Source organism: Balaenoptera borealis, assembly GCF_965194805.1.
Source record: "Balaenoptera borealis genome assembly, chromosome: 19".
Classification (NCBI taxonomy): Eukaryota; Metazoa; Chordata; class Mammalia; order Artiodactyla; family Balaenopteridae; genus Balaenoptera; species Balaenoptera borealis.
In genome coordinates, this window is record NC_138878.1 from 67,820,476 (window position 1) to 67,840,979 (window position 20,504).

Here is a 20,504-nt window from a genome sequence, read left to right on the forward strand (position 1 = left end):
TATTACTCTGTCCAGCCAAGCCTGTGAAATTGTGGTGTTATGTCCATTGCAGACTCTCTTACTGGGTCTGGCTTGCAAGGTGTCGGCAGTCTAATGACCAAGAAAGAAAGAAGTTACGATCTTGAGATTCAGAGGTAGCAAAACAGACACAGAGGCACTGTTTTCATCTTTATCTTTTTCACTGAAATGCTAATTTTGTTTCATCCTTGTTGGTATTACTAATGGGCCTTGTTTATTGGGTTTCTTTCAGTTGACAAAGGAAAACCCAAGACCACTGAACCTACCACTTGTGAGCCAACCCTCTTTGAGGGAGCCTCTATCCAGGAACTAATACAAGGAGGCCCAGCGGACTCCCAGTTGGGACAAACCAAGGATCAGGATGGGCCGTTGGAAATGCAGGAAGGACACTTGGGACCAGGGATGGACCCCCAGAGGGAGAAGCTTCCTGAGAAAATGAGTCCTGAACATGGCAGTTTGGGGACAGCTGGTGGTGTGTGTTCAAGAATTGTAGAGGAGCTGGTCCCTCCAGGAGGTGCTGTCTATGACCATGACTCATGTGGATCTGGTAATGATCCCATTATTCAAGAAGAGGAAAGTATCTTTAAATGCAACGAATGTGGGAAAGTTTTTAACAAGAAACACCTTCTTGCTGGACATGAAAAGATTCACTCTGGCGTGAAGCCCTATGAATGCACAGAGTGTGGGAAAACCTTTATTAAGAGCACACACCTCCTCCAGCACCACATGATCCACACCGGGGAGAGGCCCTATGAGTGCACAGAGTGCGGGAAGGCCTTCAACCGCAGGTCATACCTTACACAACACCAGCGGATTCACACTGGGGAGAAGCCTTACAAGTGCAGTGAATGTGGAAAGGCCTTCACCCACCGCTCCAATTTTGTCTTACATAAGAGGAGACACACTGGGGAAAAACCCTTCGTGTGCAAAGAATGTGGGCAAGTCTTCCGACATAGGCCAGGATTCCTTCGACATCACATCGTCCACAGTGGTGAGAATCCGTATGAGTGCTTTGAATGTGGCAAGGTCTTTAAACACAAGTCATACCTCGTGTGGCACCAGCAGACTCACACTGGGGAGAAGCCCTATGAGTGCAGTGAATGTGGGAAAGCCTTCTGTGAGAGCGCAGCCCTCATTCACCACTACGTCATCCACACTGGGGAGAAGCCCTTTGAATGCCTCGAGTGCGGGAAGGCCTTCAACCACAGGTCATACCTCAAGAGGCACCAGCGGATTCACACTGGGGAGAAGCCTTTTGTGTGCACTGAATGTGGAAGGGCCTTCACCCACTGCTCCACTTTTATCTTGCATAAACGGGCCCACACTGGAGAGAAACCTTTTGAGTGCAAAGAATGTGGGAAAGCTTTTAGCACTAGGAAAGACCTCATTCGGCACTTCAGCATCCACACTGGGGAGAAGCCCTTTGAGTGCACGGAGTGTGGGAAGGCCTTCAACCGCAGGTCAGGCCTCACGAGGCACCAGCGGATTCACAGTGGAGAGAAGCCCTATGAATGCTTGGAGTGTGGGAAGTCCTTTTGCTGGAGCACAAACCTCATTCGACATGCCATCATCCACACTGGAGAGAAGCCTTATAAGTGCAGTGAATGTGGAAAGGCCTTCAGTCGTAGCTCATCCCTCACTCAGCATCAAAGGATTCATACTGGGAGAAACCCTGTCAGTGTGACAGATGTGGGAAGAACCTTCACCAGTGGGCAAACCTCAGTCACCCTCCGAGAACTCCTGTTGGGGAAAGACTTTTTGAATGTAAACACCGAGGAAAATCTTTTGCAGGAGAAAACACCTACCATAACATCTGATCGTACATACCAAAGAGAAACCCCACAAGTATCTTCTCTGTGAGAAAACCTGTCACGGATCATCAGTAGTTGTGTAAAGACGCATTGTAGAAATTGACCCAGCCTAGAGCCTTACTCTACATCTGAGAGTTCATCTGTGAGGGAGAGACCAGTGTTTATTGTGCACTAAGGAAAACTTTAGCTACGTTTTTCCCTTAGTTTACACTGCAGTGTTATCTCAGGAATTTTTATAAAAAGAAGGTGGAAACTTAGATGAAAAAATGAAATGCAAACACAGTTTCTTTGAGACTTCTCTGTCAAGGTTATGGCACTTTGTCATGGATCCCTTAGTTTACTTGGGGTGAGGGGAATGTTATTTCACAGGCAAAGGGCCTTGACCCTTTATGTGTCTTATATATACATTCATTGCTGTCCAGTATTGGGAGAGTTAGACACTTGAGGACAGGTATTTAAATAGATAAAGATACACATATGACACACGGGCACGTTTTATTGCACCAGTTAAGACTGTTTCAGGCTTTGGTTTTTTAAAAAAACAAATGGTTCTTTTGGTGGTTTTGAACACCAGACGTTCAGACTTTTTATTGATTCAATCTGTTTACTTAATTTCTGTAGCTATATGGTAAATCTTAAAATTGGGTAAAGTGAATACTTTCTTTCATTATTTAAATTAACTTAGCTTTCCTAGTTCCTTGGACTTTCCATATAAATCTTAGGATGCAAAAAAACCTTGCTCATGTATTTATAGAAATTGATTTAAACCTGTAGAGCAGTTTGTTTAAAAGCAACACCATGAACACAGTACATGGTATGGCATTTCATGTATCTAAGTAATTCTTGATATTTCATTACCATTTTATAATATTGAACAATATAGGTTCTGTACATTTTTGTTAGGATTTATGTCTAGGTTGTTGTTTTTTTTTTTTTTTTAGTGATTTGTAAATGGCTTTTTTTTTTTGTCCTCAGGGCTTGTGGGATCTTAGTTCTCCCACCAGGGATCAAACCCAGGCCCCCTACAGTGAAAGCGAGGAGTCCTGACCACTGGACTGCCAGGGAATTCCCTATTGGCATTGTTTTAAACTTTCATTTCCATATGATCTTTAGTAGTATACAGAAAGATAATTGTTCTGGGGGGTGGTAGTTTAGTACCTTGCAGCCTTGGCTGAACTCAGTTATTTCTAGACATTTCTTTGGATAGAATCCTTGGTATTTTCTGCATAGAACTGTCAACTGCAAATAGTTTTTTTTTTTTTTTTTTTTTAATTATTTATTTATTTTTGGCTGTGTTGGGTCTTCGTTTCTGTGCGAGGGCTTTCTCCAGTTGCGGCAAGCGGGGGCCACTCTTCATCGCGGTGCACGGGCCTCTCTTGTTGCGGAGCACAGGCTCCAGACACGCAGGCTCAGTAGTTGTGGCTCACGGGCCCAATTGCTCCGTGGCATGTGGGATCTTCCCGGACCAGGGCTCGAACCCACGTCCCCTGCATTGGCAGGCAGACTCTGAACCACTGCGCCACCAGGGAAGCCCCTGCAAATAGTTTTCTTTCTTCCTATTTGTATACGTATTATTTCCTTTTCTTATGCACTTAGCTAGGACTCCCAGTATGATGTTGAGTAAGAGTAGTAAGAGAGGACATCCTTGACTGGTTTCTGATATTAGGGGGAAAACGGTCAGTTTTTCATCAAGTACAATGTTAGTTGTAAGTTTTTTTTTTCCATAGAGTTTTCCTGTCAAGTCTAGAAAGTTTTCCTCTGTTAATTTGCTGAGATTTTTGTTGTCATGAATGAGTGTTGGATTTTGTCAGATGCTTTAGCTCCATCAGTTAATGTGATCATCTGGTTTTTCTTCTTTAGCCTATTGGTATAGTGTATTACATTGAGTTTTGAATATTGAACCAGCCTTGCATCTTTGGAATAAACCCCACTTGGTTGTGGAGTATAAATTTTTTAATATATATTGAAATATTCCATTTGATTATATTTTTTTGAGCAGGTTTTCCTATAATCTCTTGATTGATGATATGTAGTTGTCATTCTTTGTTTGCTTGTTTTTAACTACTGCCATTGTCTGGTTTTGGTGTTGAGGTGGTAGTGGCTTCCCAAGTTCTATTTTTTAGGAAGACAGTGTGTAATTGATTTTTTTTGTTTAAAATGTATAGAGCTTGACCTTTTTTTTTTTAATAGCTACTTTATTTATTTATTTATTTATTTTTGGCTGTGTTGGGTCTTCGTTTCGTGCGAGGGCTTTCTCTAGTTGCGGCAAGCAGGGGCCACTCTTCATCGCGGTGCGCGGGCCTTTCACTATCGTGGCCCCTCCCGTTGCAGGGCACAGGCTCCAGACGCGCAGGCTCAGTAGCTGTGGCTCACGGGCCCAGTTGCTCTGCGGCATGTGGGATCTTCCCAGACCAGGGCTTGAATCTGTGTCCCCTGCATTAGCAGGCAGATTCTCAACCACTGCGCCTCCAGGGAATCCCCTGTGTAATTGTTTTTAATTGTTGTTTTAATGTTTCATAACATCCTCCAGTGAACCATTTGAGCCTGGAGATTTTCTGGATACTTTTTAGTTACATATTATTTGATAAGTATGGAACTATTCAGAGTATCTGTTTTCATATTGGATAAATTGGATAGTTGGTCCTCTTCAAGGAAATGTTTCATTTTATCTAACTTTTCTTATTTGGAGACTTGTTGGGAGTATTCCCTTACTATCTTTTTAATGGCAACAGGGTCTGTACTTATATCCCATTTTATTCCTGATTTTGGAAATATGTCACCTCTCTTTTTAATCATTGTCAATCTTAGACATTTACCAGTTTTACTGATCATTTTGAAGAACCAGCACTTTATTGATTTTTCTCTATTGCCTTTCTGGGTGTTTTTTTGTTTGTTGGGTTTTTTTTTTGGTCGCACCATGCAGCATGTAGGATCTTAGTTCCCCGACCAGGGATTGAACCTTTGCCCCCTGCATTGAGAGCACAGAGTCTTAACCACTGGCCTGCCAGGGAAGTCCCTTTACCTTTCTGTTCTTAATTTCACTGATTTCGGATCTTTATGATACCGTATCTTCTACTTTGCTTTGGTTGTATTGTGCTCTTTTTATTTTTTGAGGGGTGCTGAGATTATTGATCTGAAACTTTTTTTTTCTTTTCTAACGGATCATTAAGTATTTTAAAGTTCCTTCAAGACTGTTCCAGCTTTATCCCACAAGTTTTCATTACAATTTATTCAGTTCTAAATATCCCTTGATTCCCTTAGAGACTTGCACTGTCACCCATGTATTATTTAGAAGTATATTGTTTCATTTCCTACTGTTTGGAGCATTTTCTGGTATCTTTTTGTTACTGATTTCTTATTTGTTTCATGTTTGGTTTGACTGTTTAAATTTGTTGAAGTTTGTTTTATGACCCAGGGTGTGGTATATCTTGTTCTGTAAGGCTTCTCAAAACGAATGCGTATTCTGCTGTCACTAGGTGAACTTTCTATAAATGTCTGCACAATCCCCTTGGTTGCGGTTATTGCTTAGATTTTTTACATCCTTGCTGACTTTCTGTGTAGTATTTCTGTCAGTTGCAGAGAGAGGGATGATGAAGTCCTGAAGTATAATTGAGAAATTGTCTATTCCTTACCAATTCTATAAGTTTCTGCTTCATGTATTTCAAAGTTCTGTTGTTTGGTGCATACACATATAGGATTGCTATGTCATCTTGGTGTATTGACCCTTTAATCATAATAAAAGGGTTCATTTTCTTGCCTTTGAAGCATACTTTATCTGATAGTAGTATAGTCACTACTGCATTCTTTTATTAATGTTTGTAGTTTATATTTTTCCATAATTTTATTTTTAACATCTACATCATTATATTTGATGTAAGTTTCTTGTGACAGCATGTAGTTGGGGTCATACTTTTTTTTTATCCATTTTGCCACTTCTAATTCGTAGGTTTAGATCATCTAAATTTAAAATAATTATTGATATGTTAGAGCTTAACTGTACCATTTTATTAATCTTTTTTTTGTGTTCCCTTTGTATTATTCCTCTTGTTTTCCAGTTTTTATTATTTGGGTTCCCCCCACCCTGTTTCCTGTGGGTTATTTTAACATTTTTTAGAATTCTATTTGATACGTCTGTAATGTTTTTGAGTATATATCTTAATTTTCTTTACGTATTATGTATACATAACTTATCACAGACTGTTACCAGCATTTTAGCACTTTGATGTATAGAAACCTTGATTCCATTAGGTTCACCTACATTCCCTACTCTTAATATAATTGTTGTAAGTATTTTCTCATTGTATACTGAGAACTATATTGGATATTGTAATTTTTGCCTCAACTAAGTGTTGTTTTTTTTTTTTTTTTTCCACAAAATTCATGAGAAGCATAGTCTGTTTACCTCTACTTTTACCATTCCATTGTTGTTTCTCCATTCTTGAAGTCCCAAGTCTTCTGTTAACATTTCCATTCTGTTTGGCAAATTTCCTGTGGCCTTTTTTCTAGGGTATGTCTGCTGTTAACAAATGTTTTTTCTTTCTTCATCTAGAAATGTCTTCATGTTCACTTCATTCCTGAAGGATATTTTTGTGGGACATAAGACTTGGGGTCCACAGTTCTTTTAGGACAAAAGAAAACATGTCTGTTTTTTCTTCTGTCCATCTCCTTTTTTCCAGCATGGTTTCAGATGAGAAAGCTGCCTTTCAACCCATTGTTCCTCTATTTGAAAGGCATCCTTTCCGTCAAGTGCTTTCAAAGTGTTTTTTATTATAATATTCAGCAGTTTATGATGTGTCCTGGCATAGAATTTTTAGGGTTTATCCTGTTTGGTGTTTTCTCAGCTTTTTGAATCATGTGGTGTATGCCCTTTGCCAAATTTGGGAGATTTTTAGTTATTTTTCAAATATTTTTTCAACCCCACGCTTTTTCTCCTCTCAGGGACTCCAGTAACGTGAATGATAATTCTCACATTCTTGTTCCATAGGACCCTCAGGCTCCCATCTTTTTGTTTCCACCAGTCTGTTTTTCTCTGTTTCTCACACTGATTAATTTCCATTGATGTCTCTTTGAGCTCACTGGTTTCTTTCTGTCTCGTATATAATCTACTATTGAGCTCACCCAGTGAGTTTTCATTTTGGTTTTTGAATTTTCCAGTTGTTTGATTTCCATTTGGTTCTTTTATACATCTTCTGTATTTTTGCCTAACTTATAATGCCAAAGAAGGACTCTGAGAAAACAGGCCAAACTGTATAGTCCAAAGTCATGGTTCTCTGGTGGTTTATCTTGATGTTGGGATAGAAATGCTAAATTAACTGGAGAAATGAAAAGCCTGGTATCCACAAGAATTTCTGAGAACAGATCTTACAGCTGAGACCTGTAGATTGTTCAGAGTTGTGTTTAAGGTGCCTGGATTCTCCGTGAATCCTACTGTCTTCTGCCTTGTTGCCCAAGCCAGACACACTTTGCAGCCATTTTTTCATCATCACCCACATGCAGCCACTGTCCCATTCTGTTCTTTTTTTCCTAGTAGACACTCAATATATGTGTGTTCTAGTGAATGGCTACATGCAGCAGGGAATTTATAATGTTTGGCTCTCTCACAGTGTTTACACAAAGCTGTGTATATAGTTGGCACCGTATAGAACATACGTTGACCTTGAAGAAAATCTACACAAGCTTTTATGGCCAGATCGTAGTCATGATGAATGATTGTTTTGGGTCATCAAAGACCACCCTCAGTTTCAGTGATTTGCTGACTCACAGTACTCAGCATATTGTTACGCTCAGCAGCTGTGCTTTATTACACCAAAACGGTGCAAAGCAAACTCAGCCAAGGGAAAAGGCACAAGGACTGAAGTCCAGAGGAAACCAGGGACAATCTGCAATGGTCCTGTCTCAGGGAAGTCACAACAGGATGGGCCTAATTTAAGCTCCATCAAGGAGTTAACAGCAATAGATTGAAATGTCTACTGGGGAAGCTACTTAGAGACCCAGTGCCCAGGGTTTCTTGGGGACACTCTAGCACATACCAAATTCTAGACCTCTAGAAGGATAGATCGATCTTCGGCATTAAGCCACACAGGTAAACAAAAAAACTTGGGCACACTGAGCCACTCGTCATTTGTGGGAATAATGGGAAATCTCCCGAAATCGAAGGTCCCAAACCCCAGCCCTTGCAGAGGTGAACCTTGCAAGCTCAAGAGACTAGCAGTCTCAGGCCTGCTGTGTTATGTCTTCATAGTGACTTAAATGGTACTAAGATGCCGATTAATTCAGACTTCTGTAACGAACATTAAGCAAATACAGTTTCCTACAACAAAAAGTGAGTCATAACTCTGAGGTGAAATTGTTAAAAAAAAAAAAAAAAAAATCAGCCAAAGTAGAACTTAACAAACTAGCCAGGATTTAATTTAGTGATGACAAAGTACAGAGGCAGTATGGTGACAAAGGACCTTATCTCTTCCCAATATTAATATATGTATGTATATGTGTGTGTATGTATGTACACCACTTGAGGCCATATATATGTATATAAATGTGTATAGACCTAATATATATGTATTTCTGTGTGTATATATATACAGATACATGGCTTCAAGTGGTCTGACTTGCAAATACACCCACTGCTTGCTTACCCTTATCTATAAAGATGTAAATGCCAGACCAATGCTGTGTGTTCCTATATCACGTAAGTCAATTTCTTCTCTCTCTGTTCCTACTATTGATGCTGTTTGCCTCTGTCTTCAACAAAGAAATAAGGAATATGTGCATCATTCAATGCACCTGACAAGATTTAATTAAAGACTTCGTTTCAGGCTTAGTCGCGTTCATGATCTATGTGTGAGTTTCACTTGGGGAGAGTGGGAGCCGGTGGCTCCAGCGGGGAGGGCCCTTGCTGGACCCCTACAGGAATCTGGTCTCTGGGAGTATGTGCCTCTCCCCTTTGTACTCACACTCTGGCCTGCAGATGACCTTTCCTGTCTCAGTTGTGGGATGGGGCGGGGGTGGGGGGGAGCGGCTCTGGAGTGCTCAATGACGTCATCCTTAAGAGTTTAGGGTTAAAGATTTGTAATCTGCTCACAGGTAGGTTACACACCTCACAGTTAAAGGTCTAAATGGTAAATGGGCAACTTTGCCTCCCTCAGAGCAGTATCAGTGCCATGGGCCCTGTGGTCTGACTTCTTGTTCGTACTTCCTGACCTGGTTCTTAACTGCTGGAAGACTTTTTAGAAAATTCCTGGCCACTCTCCTTCCCTTTGTTTCGGATATCCATGTGTTAAAGTATGTGCTTTTATTCTGAAGTTCTAACATTTGGGACTTTGCTGATCCTGTAGAGACTGCCTCCTAGAGCTAGCTGATTCCTCCAGATAATTTTCCCCACTGGGTGTGCCTTTCAAATACAAACCAACCATTCCAGAGCCCAGACCCCACAACTACTGCCTTTATCAAGTTCTCATGCTTCAAGACCCTTCCCTAGATCCCAGGAAACTAAGGACAGCCCCTGCACTCTGAACTGTGCTGAAATTATCCCAACTAGCTAATCCTAAACCTACTTAGCCTGCTGGCTTCACCTGGCCCAATGCTCCCAGTGAAAATGACAACACAATCTTTGCCTACACTTCCGCCTCCATCCTTTTGCCTCTGACTCCACTCTAGTGCATCCCCATGTGACCCTGTGGAGCATGGCGTGACCTCATCTTACAGAACTGTATTTCTTCAACGGTAATCATCTGTTGGCCTCATATCAGGATACTAAATCCTACATTTTAAAACAATGCCTGAAAGCGTTAATGAGAGGATAAATACTAGGAATGTAACAAAGCAAATCAGGCATTTCCAGAAAGCAGGGTGTCGGTGCACCCAGCCAGATGCAATCTTTAAATTGGAACGGTGTGGAGAGTCATGGACAGAGGAAAGAACAACGCCAAGGAGAGGCTGCCCAGGTGAGCAAGTAGAAAGCAGGTATTCGACAGGCCAAGGTGTTAGTAAGATGACGCTTACCTCCCCCCCTGGTGTTTGTCTTTTAGAAAGATGGTTCCACATTCCCTTCTCAAAGTCACACACTTCAGACAATGACCAAGCGTGACTAACTGAGGGCCACAAATTCATTAATGACAAATTCAGATAGTCTCCCTGTATGATTTCTCCAACTTGCTGAGACGTGGAGGAAGAAACGCCTTTCTGTGTGCTGTCTCCCGAGTCCTGCTACGTCATTTGTTTTCTTGATCACCTTCTGGTTAATAGGCATCCTCATCACTTTCCTCCCTTGTCCCTTATGGCATCTGTAGCCACGTCATCTTTCAACCTCTCTGCTTATTATTGCTCATTCTAGTTCCATTTCATGCTCTTGATCTTAGGTATAAATCTTCGTACACATTTGATGTGCTCTCTTCTCACTTTCTCTCTCCTTGAAACCTGGAATCACACTTATGCAATCGTCAACATTTTCCCCATCATAGAGTCTGCCCAACATTTGCCGTGCCTGTGATCTCAGCTGCCTAAAGCCTGTTTCTCATCTGCCTGTTCTTTTGTCCTTCACCCTTTCTGATTTGTCCTCACACATTGCCTTGAGTGTCAGGCACCACTCTCTGTCCCACATCTCACTTCTTTATTCCTCCCTCTCCCTTTAACTGAGGAGTCCCCTTGGACCTATTTTCCTTTCCTTGCGATTATTGCACTTCACCATTACCTCTTCCTCTATTTTTCTCCACTTCCCAAGCCTCCCTACCTTGTGAACCTCCTTGCTACAGTCCCACCCTCTACCCCACTCTGGCCAAGGTCGGTGGTGACTCCCATGTTTATAAAATTTAAGCCCTTGTCTTTCTTGAGACCGAACTTGACCCCGTTGACCACTCCATTCTTGAAATACTCTTTTTCTTTGGTTCTGTAACATCACTCTCCTGGGTTTCTCTCTCCCTCTTTCTTTTTTTCTAACTTGCTAACTCATCCACTTGTAGTCACCCGTTCAGTTTTGAAATTTCTAAATACTTTTCACAGGCCTTTTTCTCACTCTGTGGTCTCTTCCAAGGCTTCATCTGCACCCTTGGCTTCAGTTATCTTCTTTACTTTGAACAAATTGAAATTTATTTTCCCAGTCCTGACTTACTGGAGCTCTAGACCTGAATCCCTGATTGTCTTCTTACTTGTCCCCACTTGGATGTTTCAAAGATGTCTCATTCTCCACTTTTTAAAGATTCCTAAAGTGGCTCCCACTTCTCCCTGATTCTGATCCACTTTTATTTTAAAGAATGAGATAAGGCCATGTCTTTTTTTAAATTTTTTATCAAATATTGTTTTAAAATTTATTTTTGGCTGCGTTGGGTCTTTGTTGCTGCGCGTGGGCTTGCTCTGGTTGCAGCGAGCGGGGGCTACTCTTCGTTGCGGTGCGTGGGCTTCTCATTGCGGTGGCTTCTCTTCCTGTGGAACACAGGCTCTAGGCATGCGGGCTTCAGTAGTTGTGGCTTGCGGGCTCTAGAGCGCAGGCTCAGTAGTTGTGGCACACGGGCTTAGTTGCTCGGTGGCATGTGGGATCTTCCCGGACCAGGGCTCGAACCCGTGTCCCCTGCATTGGCAAGCGGATTCTTAACCACTGCGTCACCAGGGAAGCCCCTGATCCACTTTTAGTCTTGCCTCTACACTACATGGCACTGTTTGGTTACCGAGGATAGAAATCCCAGGGGACTTCCCTGGCGGGCCAGTGGTTAAGACTCCAGGTTTCCACTGCAGAGGGCACAGGTTTGATCCCTGGTTGAGGAACTAAGATTCCACATGCCATGCAGCATGGCCAAGAAAAAAACCTCCCTTACTCAGCCTGGTTACCTCTGTTTTCCTCATCCCCCACATGCAAAGCTGCCAGTTTTGCCTCTTTAATGCCTCTCAAGTCTATCCTCTTCTCTGTAATCCACCACTTCCTTCCTAGACCATAATACCATCATCTATCACCTCTAATTCTGTTTAGTAATTAGGTCTTGTTTTACCCATGTTTCCTCTCCAATCCATTCTCCACAGTGAAACCAGAGATGCAACTCAGATTAGATGATGCATCTCACTCCCTGCTACCTGCCCAACACACACACCCTTAAAGTGTTTCATGACTTCCCTTAACTCTTGGGATAAAAACCGAATCCTTAACATAGCCTGTCCATGGGGCCTTACCTGGTAAGGGATGTGCCTAATTTACTGCCTTTTCTCTTGCACGTGTCTGACTGCTCTTCTCTCTTCACTTCCTGTTTCCGTTTCTTTTCATTTCCCCACCTGCTGTAGGGCTCTTCCTTACCCACTTTGGCTAGTGAGTGAGTGCTTATCCTTCACATCTCACCTCAAATAGCACTTCCCTAGGGAAGCCTTTACCAGAATACCCATCTAGGTCATAACTTTTCTTTTTCAGGGAAACTTTCATGGTTCTTCGCTGCCCAAGACCACCTTCAGGCTGGATGGTTTGCTAGGAGAATTCACTAGACTCAGAAGAGCTGTGATACTCATGATGACAGTTTATTACAACAAAAAGACACAGACCGAGATCACCAAAGGGAAAAGGCACGTGTAATAAAGTCCGGGAGAAACCAAGCACCCCTTCCAGGTGATCCCTCCCTGTGCAGTTCACAGGGACTCAACTTTTCAGCAAAGATGTGGGACAACATGTTCAGTTATCGCCAACAAGGGAAGGTCACCCAAGCTTCAGAGTCCACAGATTCCTTTACTGAGGCTCGCAGCGCCTAAGTGACCTACCATGGATACTCAGGATCCACAGAAGGCAAAGATGTAGTGCTGCCTCAGGCAATACAAAGCCCACCCTTCATCATGAGTCACATTGTTAGCATGAATTATCTGGTCATAATAATACAGTGGGACCTACAGGTGTAAGCATAAAAATCACTCTCACTAGTCAAGATATTCCAAGGACTCAGAAGTGGTCTTCCTGGAGCTGGTCAAGGGCAAGTCCTTATTTTTTTCTTTCTTTTTGCCACACTGCATGGCTTGTGGGATCTTAGTTCCCCAGCCAGGGATTGAACCCAGGCCCTCAGCAATGAAAGCGCAGAGTCCTAACCACTGGACCACCAGGGAAGTCCCCCACAGGTACATTTTAGAACACGTTCAGGTGCATATTAGAACCTCATTACTATGGCTGACAAAGTTCTACACAATTTGCCTCCCTTTATCTCTCCAACTTACCTCGTACCACTCTAACCCCTGAAGATGCAGCTCTTAGCCACACTAGCCTTGCTTTTCCACAAACACCCCAATACACTCCGAACCCAGGAATGTCTTTCTCAAAGACCTAGGAATCCATCTCTTTGAAATGAAGACATCAAAGGAGATAGCATCCCTACATCCCAGCTTCTGTGGGAGGGTAGGAGCCTAACTTTGACAGGCACCTTGCTCCAAGTAGCAAAACTTCCCCTGTCATAAAGAATTGAGAAGTTAGTTTTCCCTTCTAGAAAGCCAATGTAACAGCAGATAGTCACCCCAATTACCAGGTAAATTTAGGATGAACTATGTGTAACAAATGGTGCTGTCAGTACTTGAGAACTAATTATTGTTTGTTTGAAAATGTATGTAATGGGTTGTGTCTGTTTGGCTATATGAAAGGGTGAGTTTTATTCTTTGCAATCTCTTAGCAACTGTGCTGTGCATCACATTCTGGTTTAATGCTTATACAATATTAAACTATTTTATTTCTCTACTATCTTTTTGGAGAGGTTTTTCTGGGTTGGGAGGAGATTTTTTCCTTTTTAAATTTCCCCACCAATTCACCCTATTACCTGTCTAAAAGAATTCAATTGCAAATGTTTTTGAAATTTCTGTGTATGCCAAACAAATAAATATGGGGGATGATTTTACTATTTGAGACCCAAAATGCAAACTGATTACTGGGTCCAACAAATACACTTGACCCTTGAACAACAGGGGTTGAACTGCCTAGGTCCACTTAAGGCAGGTTTTTTTCAATAGTAAATGCTATAGCACTGCACCATTTGGGGTTGGTTGAACCCCTCCCTGGATGCAGACCCACAGATATGGAGGAATCTCAAATACTGATAAGACAGGCTGGGACGTGGGACCCTTTGCTGCAGTGCTTGCACCTGGACAAACATCTCCTCCAGTAACAAAATACAAACTATAAGGGACTAAAAATAACTGCATGCATGTGCATTTGGGGCAAATTATGAGCAACAAGATACAAAAAGACCAAAAACCCAACTGCCACTTCTGAGGAGCTGGGAACAGAAGCAGGGTACCAGGAGCAAAAACAGGGTACTGGGAGTAAAAACAGGGTACTGTGCATGCCCCCTGCACACAGCACCACCAAGGGGGTGGGCAGATTACCTAAGCCACCCCTCCAGCCCCACCCCTGGGCTCACCGCATTTATGGGCCCAGCCTGCCTCCCTTCAGGGAGCGAGCCAGGGAACCTGCTACTTGTTTTCTCCCTCCTGCTGCAGGAGTCCCAGTAAAGCCTTACCTGAATTTCTCCTCAGGCCTCTTATCAATTTCTATTGATTAGGGAGTCCAAGAACCCTGGTGGTAACACTGAGGGCCAACCATAAGCTATATGCTGAAGGTCAGCGCCCTTAAATACCAACCCCCCCAGCCCCCTTGTTCAAGGATCAGCTGTGCTGTAGTAAGTACCTGAGACAGGAGGGCGGAATGCAGCTGTGGTCCGTGCCACCACTCCAAATGGCCCGGGCAGTCCTGGGCTGGGGGAGGCAGGTGTATTGGGGGAGGGCACACAAGCCACAGGATATTGGGGGACAGAGGCACAAATTTCGGGGAGCTCCACAGTGGTGACCCTCACATAAGCGAGTGACTGAGGAGGACCCTGGGGAGCGGCCTGAATAGGACACGCCCTTCAAGCTGGGGCCAGTTGGGCTGCACGTGGTTCTGGAGTTTGCCAACTGCACAACGTACCCCGGCAGCTTCCTGCGGTTGGTTTATATTCAGTCACACCTGCGTCACGTCACTGAGTTCGTTAAAGCAGTCACTCAGTCACGGATTTATATGTTTGCTCACTCATTTAGGCTTTTTGCATTACAGGATCTCCTCACCCCTCCACCCTCTCTCCCCTTCCGGTTTCTGGCGCTCCCTCCTCTCGTGTCTTTCTGCCCCGGCTCCCGCCTTCCTGTCTCCGCGCCCTGCCCTCTCATTGGCCCAGCGCCTTCAGTCCCGCCCCCCAACCACGGGCGGAAGCTCTCATTCCTATCTCTTCTATTGGGCACGCTGCCTAAGCCTCAGACATTTCAACCAGTGGGAGTCAACCAGGAACTACCCACTCAGCCAATGGGGCCAGAGCACTTAGTATAAAGGGCCTGGCCCGCGTTGTTCAGGATCTTCTCTAATTCAGTGGTGGGTGTGAGTGCAGGTGAGCCTCAGCGCAACCCGCAGGCGGCGTCCGCCCAGTGACTGCCCCGAGGCTGCGTGGGAGCAGGTCGGGACTGGAAGAGCCCCAGCCTGAGGGCTACCTCCTTCCTGGACACCCAGCTCCGCAGGGCTCAGGAAGGCGTCCTCCTCACCACCATCTCGTCTAGTGAGCCACCCGAAAGCTGAGATGAAGTCGGGCAGTGTTCAGCCCGCAGGTGAAAGGGATAAGTACCAGGACCAGGGAAAGAGGGTTTAGAAGAAAGGCCTGGTGTCAGTTGTTGGGGGTGGGTGTGCACAGAAGAAAGTATTGACGTCTCTTTTCTTTTTTCAGTAGCTGTAGCAGGTCAAACGATGCCCAGCATCCCAACCATGTGAGCGCCTTTGTTTTGTATCTGAAAAAGGAAGGGGAGTGGGACCGAGGGATGAAGAGCAAGCTCCACGTGTGAAGGTTGCCTCGTGGGACTGACAGTTATTGACCAAACACCCTGACAGGGCCCTTGAGAAGGGAAAGGGGCCCAGGGAGGGTAAAGTGAAAGAGGAAGGCGAGCATGAAGTTTCTCTGACTCTCCACCCACCTCCGAAACGGAGGCTCTTTTCCTTCTCTCCTATCAGGCGGCGCCTCACAATTGATGACTTTGAAATCGGGCGTCCTCTCGGCAAGGGAAAATTTGGGAATGTGTACCTGGCTCGGCTCAAGGAAAGCCATTTCATTGTGGCCCTGAAAGTCCTCTTCAAGTCCCAGATAGAGAAGGAAGGACTGGAACACCAGCTGCGCAGAGAAATTGAAATCCAGGCACATCTACAGTAAGGACAGTCTCTGTATGAGATTCCTGTTACCAGTTCTTTTTTTCTCTTGTTCCTGTTTCCTCTTCCATCTCCGACATCTGAACTCAGCATTTCCCCCAATACTACCCCCAAATAGGCCCTTTGCTCTCACCTCGAAGATTTTTTTTTAAAACATCCTTATTGGAGTATAATTGCTTTACGAAGATTTTTTTTCTCTGCAGTTCATTCCAGTTACACCATGTAAAGCTCCCTGTGTCAGACATCAGAATCTTGATGCCTGTTTCATTTTCCCCTCACAAACTTCCAGATCATGCTGTTACTATTCTGGTCCCAGCACAATTTGCCCCTTGTGTGACCAGTCACTTGTAATAGCATCATGAATTGGGCCTCAGGGAGGAGTCCTGACACTTCCTCCTTCTGTTGCGCAGACACCCCAATATCCTACGCCTGTACAACTACTTCCATGATGCACGCCGGATGTACCTGATTCTAGAATATGCTCCAAGGGGTGAGCTCTACAAGGAGCTGCAAAAGAGCCACACATTAGACGAACAGCGTACAGCCACGGTGAGGTGGGAGGCTGAGGGCTCGGGTTCATGAGTTTACTATGGGCTGATGGGGGTCACTGCTTGTGGCGGTCATGAATATCCAGATTGCTTTTTTCTTTATTTCTGAATTTCAATCTATAAATTTTATATAATGACTCTTATACCCTGCAACTTCACATTTGGATACCCTAATTACCCCCAGAATATTAATAAATTGTGTGTGTAAGTTTGGATTCTTTGGTTGTAAGCAACAGAATCTAAGTGCGCTAAGTGGAAAGAAACATGAAAGGCTCTACGGGAGTTCACTGAATAAATGAGTGGAACTGACTTAGAAATAGGAAGCAAGAGATTTTTGGGGGGCTCCAGATGGGAAATCACAGCAATAATCATCCCATGGCCAGCTCCATTTCCAGACTGCTTTTTCTTTGCTCACACAGGTAATGGAGGAGTTGGCAGATGCTCTGACCTACTGCCATGAAAAGAAGGTGATTCATAGGGATATTAAGCCAGAGAACCTGCTGCTGGGGTTCAGGGGTGAGGTGAAGATTGCAGACTTTGGCTGGTCTGTGCACACCCCCTCTCTAAGGTAGGTCAGGTGGTGGCACCCTGGGTGCCAGTTAAGAATGATCCAGTTTGATTTATTTATTTATTTATTTATTTATTTATTTTTTATTTTTTTTTTTAAAGTGACAAGGTATTTACTTTTTTTTTTTTTACTCTTTTTTTTTTTTTTAAAGCCTTATTCTTTTAAATTTTATTTATTTATGGCTGTGTTGGGTCTTCGTTTCTGTGCGAGGGCTTTCTCTAGTTGCGGCAAGCGGGGGCCACTCTTCATCGCGGTGCACGGGCCTCTCACTATCTCAGCCTCTCTTGTTGCGGAGCACAGGCTCCAGACGCGCAGGCTCAGTAATTGTGGCTCATGGGCCCAGCTGCTCTGCGGCATGTGGGATCTTCCCGGACCAGGGCTCGAACCCGTATGCCCTGCATTGGCAGGCAGACTCCCAACCACTGCGCCACCAGGGAAGCCCCAGTTTGATTTATTTCACACGTAAGATCCAGATACAAGCCTAGGTTTGTATTTAAATACTACCTTTTTTTCAAATGCCTATATTTAATGTGTATTTGTAGACTGAAAGAATGTGGTTCAACCATTTAACAGAGATTAATCTCTGTTAACATATAACTTTACCAATAACTTTCCATGTAAATAAATTAAGAACCATTGCTCCATAATTCCAGGAATTTTACTGTATGAATAAACCATAATTAATTTACTTCGTCCCTCTTGTTGTACCATCAGTTTGTTCCAAATCTTCCTTGTGAAAATATCCTGGATCGTGAGCTAAATAATTGTATGAAGAATTCTAAAATATGGAGGGACTTCCCGGTGGTCCAGTGGTTAAGACTCTGTGCTTCCACTGCAGGGGGCACGGGTTTGATCCCTGGTTGGGGAACTAAGATCTGGCATGACGTGCAGCACCTCCAAAAAAAAAAAAAAGTTCTAAAATATGGAGTTGGTGGATCCCAGTACTTGCCTTCTTCAAAGCTTGATCTGTATTAAAATTTGGTGTTTCCAAATTCCTGTGCCTGGGAGAGAGCTGCCAGGACTTCCTAGGGTCTCCTGTCTCATTGAAAGCTGGGGAAGGAGTTTCCCTTGTACTGATCCTCTGCTTAGTGCTCCTTTCTCTGCCCTCTAGGAGAAGGACAATGTGTGGGACACTGGACTACTTGCCCCCAGAAATGATTGAGGGGAGAACATACAATGAGAAGGTGGATCTATGGTGCATTGGGGTGCTCTGCTACGAGCTGCTGGTGGGAAATCCGCCCTTTGAGAGCCCCTCCCATAATGAGACCTACAGACGCATCCTCAAGGTGGGAAGGCCACACTCTGGGCATTCATGCGAGCGCTAGTCAGTGGGGGCTGGTGGGCCTGCGGAGCCCAGGGCACACACAAAGATTGTCTGCTAAGATCCCGAACAGTGCCTTGAATGGACCAAGGAAATTAACCATACTTCCCTTTCTTCTCTGGCCTCATCAGGTAGATGTAAGGTTTCCCCCATCAATGCCTTTGGGGGCTCAGGACTTGATCTCCAAGCTTCTCAGATACCAGCCCTCGGAGCGGTTGCCCTTGGTCCAGATCTTGGAGCACCCATGGGTCCGGGCCCACTCTCGGAGGGTGCTGCCCCCATCTGCTCAAATGGTTTCCTGAGCCCTGTATACCCCTAATCCTTTGTGATTGCTCATGGAGCACCCCTGGCTCTGGTAGCTACTCTGTCTTTTGTTTCTTCTCTTTTAAGATGCATCTTGCTAATTAATAAAAGCTGAATCAGTTTGTACCTGGTCTTTATAGTTGCATGAGTTGGTGTGTGATTGAGTAGAATCTTTATTTTATTTATTTATTTATTTATTTTTGGTCGCACCACACAGCATGTGGGATCTTAGTTCCCCGACGAGGGATTGAACCCACGCCCCCTGCAGTGGCAGCACAGAGTCTTACCAGGGAAGTCCATAGAATCTTTATTTCTTGTAGAAACTGTTTCCCATGCGAGCAGCCCAAAATGATGCCCTTCCTGGGCCGCAGGTATTGTGACTTAACGACACTTCTTGAAAACAAGTTACTACTTTATGCAAATAACCACGCTGGTGGTGCATAACCTACCACCTATCCCAGTGGCTCCTAGACTCAACTCACTTTCCCCATGTTTTCAGGAGTATGTCATTTGTAAAACAGGACACTAATCCATCCAGAGGTCCATTCTCTTTATACTGACATCCAACATGGTGCCATCTTCAAGATAAAATGTTTCACTGCACATCAATGCCATCCAATTCTCAAATGAATTCACTAGCACTTACGCGGTGTGTCATATTATTGCATCAGGATAAATCATCCCTGATAATAAATGTATCTTCAACCTCTTCTGAAATCATGCGCTCTGCTTGCAGCAATTTTGGGAGTTTTCTTCCAACATTCCCCTACATCCTTCTGTTGCAGTTTTATGTGGCAGCTGCTCCCTTCATTTACAATAAGCTTGACTGCACCACAGTAAACATCCAGACTACTCAGCGAGGAGCTCAAACATGTTTTCTGATCATTTCGGGCATCTTTTTCACCTCTGTGTCTCCTGACTAAAAACACTCCATATAGAGTTTACCCTGTTAATGTTACTTCCACCACCATATTCTATACATTCTCCTCCATGTGAAATGTCCAGCAGATGCAGGACCACATTCCTATATGACCAGAACCACTAAGTAAATACAAGCTATTCAGCCACTCTACTCTCAGATGAACAGCCCTACCATTGCAGATCTATCATTTAAATGCTCCAAGGGAATTCCCTGGCGGGCCAGTGGTTGAAACTCCGCGCTTTCACTGTGTGCAGCCAAAAAAAAAAAAAAAAAAAAAAAAAAAAAAGCTCCAAGACATTGGCTCATAGTTTTTTCACCTGCACCTTCAGTGCTCCTTGGTTCCCCCAAGTTGTGTTCCCTGTGAAGAGGCGGGTCTGATTCGGGGCTCTGGGTCTCCTAAGTCTTTTTTTTTTTTTTTTTTTAAATGCTATTCTTGTCTGCTTACATTCTTTTTATTTATGTATGTATGTATGGCTGTGTTGGGTCTTCGTTTCTGTGCCAGGGCTTTCTCTAGTTGTGGCAAGTGGGGGCCACTCTTCATCGCGGTGCGCGGGCCTCTCACTATCGCGGCCTCTCTTGTCGCGGAGCACAGGCTCCAGATGCGCAGGCTCAGTAATTGTGGCTCACGGGCCCAGTTGCTCCGTGGCATGTGGGATCTTCCCAGACCAGGGCTCGAACACGCGTCCCCTGCATTGGCAGGCAGATTCTCAACCACTGCGCCACCAGGGAAGCCCAGTCTTTTTTTTTTTTTGCCGTGCCTTGCAGCTTGTGGGATATTAATTCCCCCACCAGGGATCGAACCCAGGTCCCGGGCAGTGGAAGCGCGGAGTCCTAATCACTGGACCGCCAGGG

The 20,504-nt window shown here is 44.2% G+C and overlaps 2 protein-coding genes across 7 annotated transcripts in view; both read left to right on the plus strand.

Moving 5' to 3' along the window:
• The window catches only part of LOC309617237 (uncharacterized protein), a 30,032-nt gene extending 21,383 nt beyond the window's left edge, over positions 1–8,649 (plus strand). For all 3 annotated transcript variants that reach the window (XM_082369128.1, XM_082369127.1, XM_082369126.1), the window contains one exon: positions 251–8,649. In XM_082369128.1, the coding sequence (XP_082225254.1) occupies positions 251–1,878 (1,628 nt within the window). In that variant the 3' untranslated portion in view covers positions 1,879–8,649. The remainder of the gene's footprint in view (positions 1–250) is intronic.
• A 6,477-nt stretch (positions 8,650–15,126) lies between these two features.
• On the plus strand, positions 15,127–18,856 carry AURKC (aurora kinase C). Of its 4 annotated transcripts, none has more exons than XM_082369400.1 (7): positions 15,127–15,401; positions 15,518–15,557; positions 15,799–15,990; positions 16,401–16,539; positions 16,958–17,106; positions 18,218–18,392; positions 18,559–18,856. In XM_082369400.1, the coding sequence occupies exons 1-7, from the start codon at positions 15,374–15,376 to the stop codon at positions 18,727–18,729; spliced, it is 894 nt and encodes a 297-aa protein (XP_082225526.1). In that variant the 5' UTR covers positions 15,127–15,373; the 3' UTR covers positions 18,730–18,856. The 4 variants fall into 4 exon arrangements, with proteins under 4 accessions (XP_082225526.1, XP_082225527.1, XP_082225529.1 ...); XM_082369401.1 differs by having other exon boundaries at positions 15,128–15,401; positions 15,521–15,557; XM_082369403.1 differs by having other exon boundaries at positions 15,135–15,401; positions 15,518–15,634.
• The last annotated feature ends 1,648 nt before the right edge of the window (positions 18,857–20,504 follow it).

Bases quoted from the DNA above. Each gene is read 5' to 3' on its own strand.
- AURKC (XM_082369400.1), top strand. From the start codon at position 15,374: ATGAAGTCGGGCAGTGTTCAGCCCGCAG. The intron at 15,991-16,400 runs GTAAGGACAGTC...TCTGTTGCGCAG, and splicing joins GAAATCCAGGCACATCTACA to ACACCCCAATATCCTACGCC. The intron at 17,107-18,217 runs GTAGGTCAGGTG...TCTGCCCTCTAG, and splicing joins GTGCACACCCCCTCTCTAAG to GAGAAGGACAATGTGTGGGA.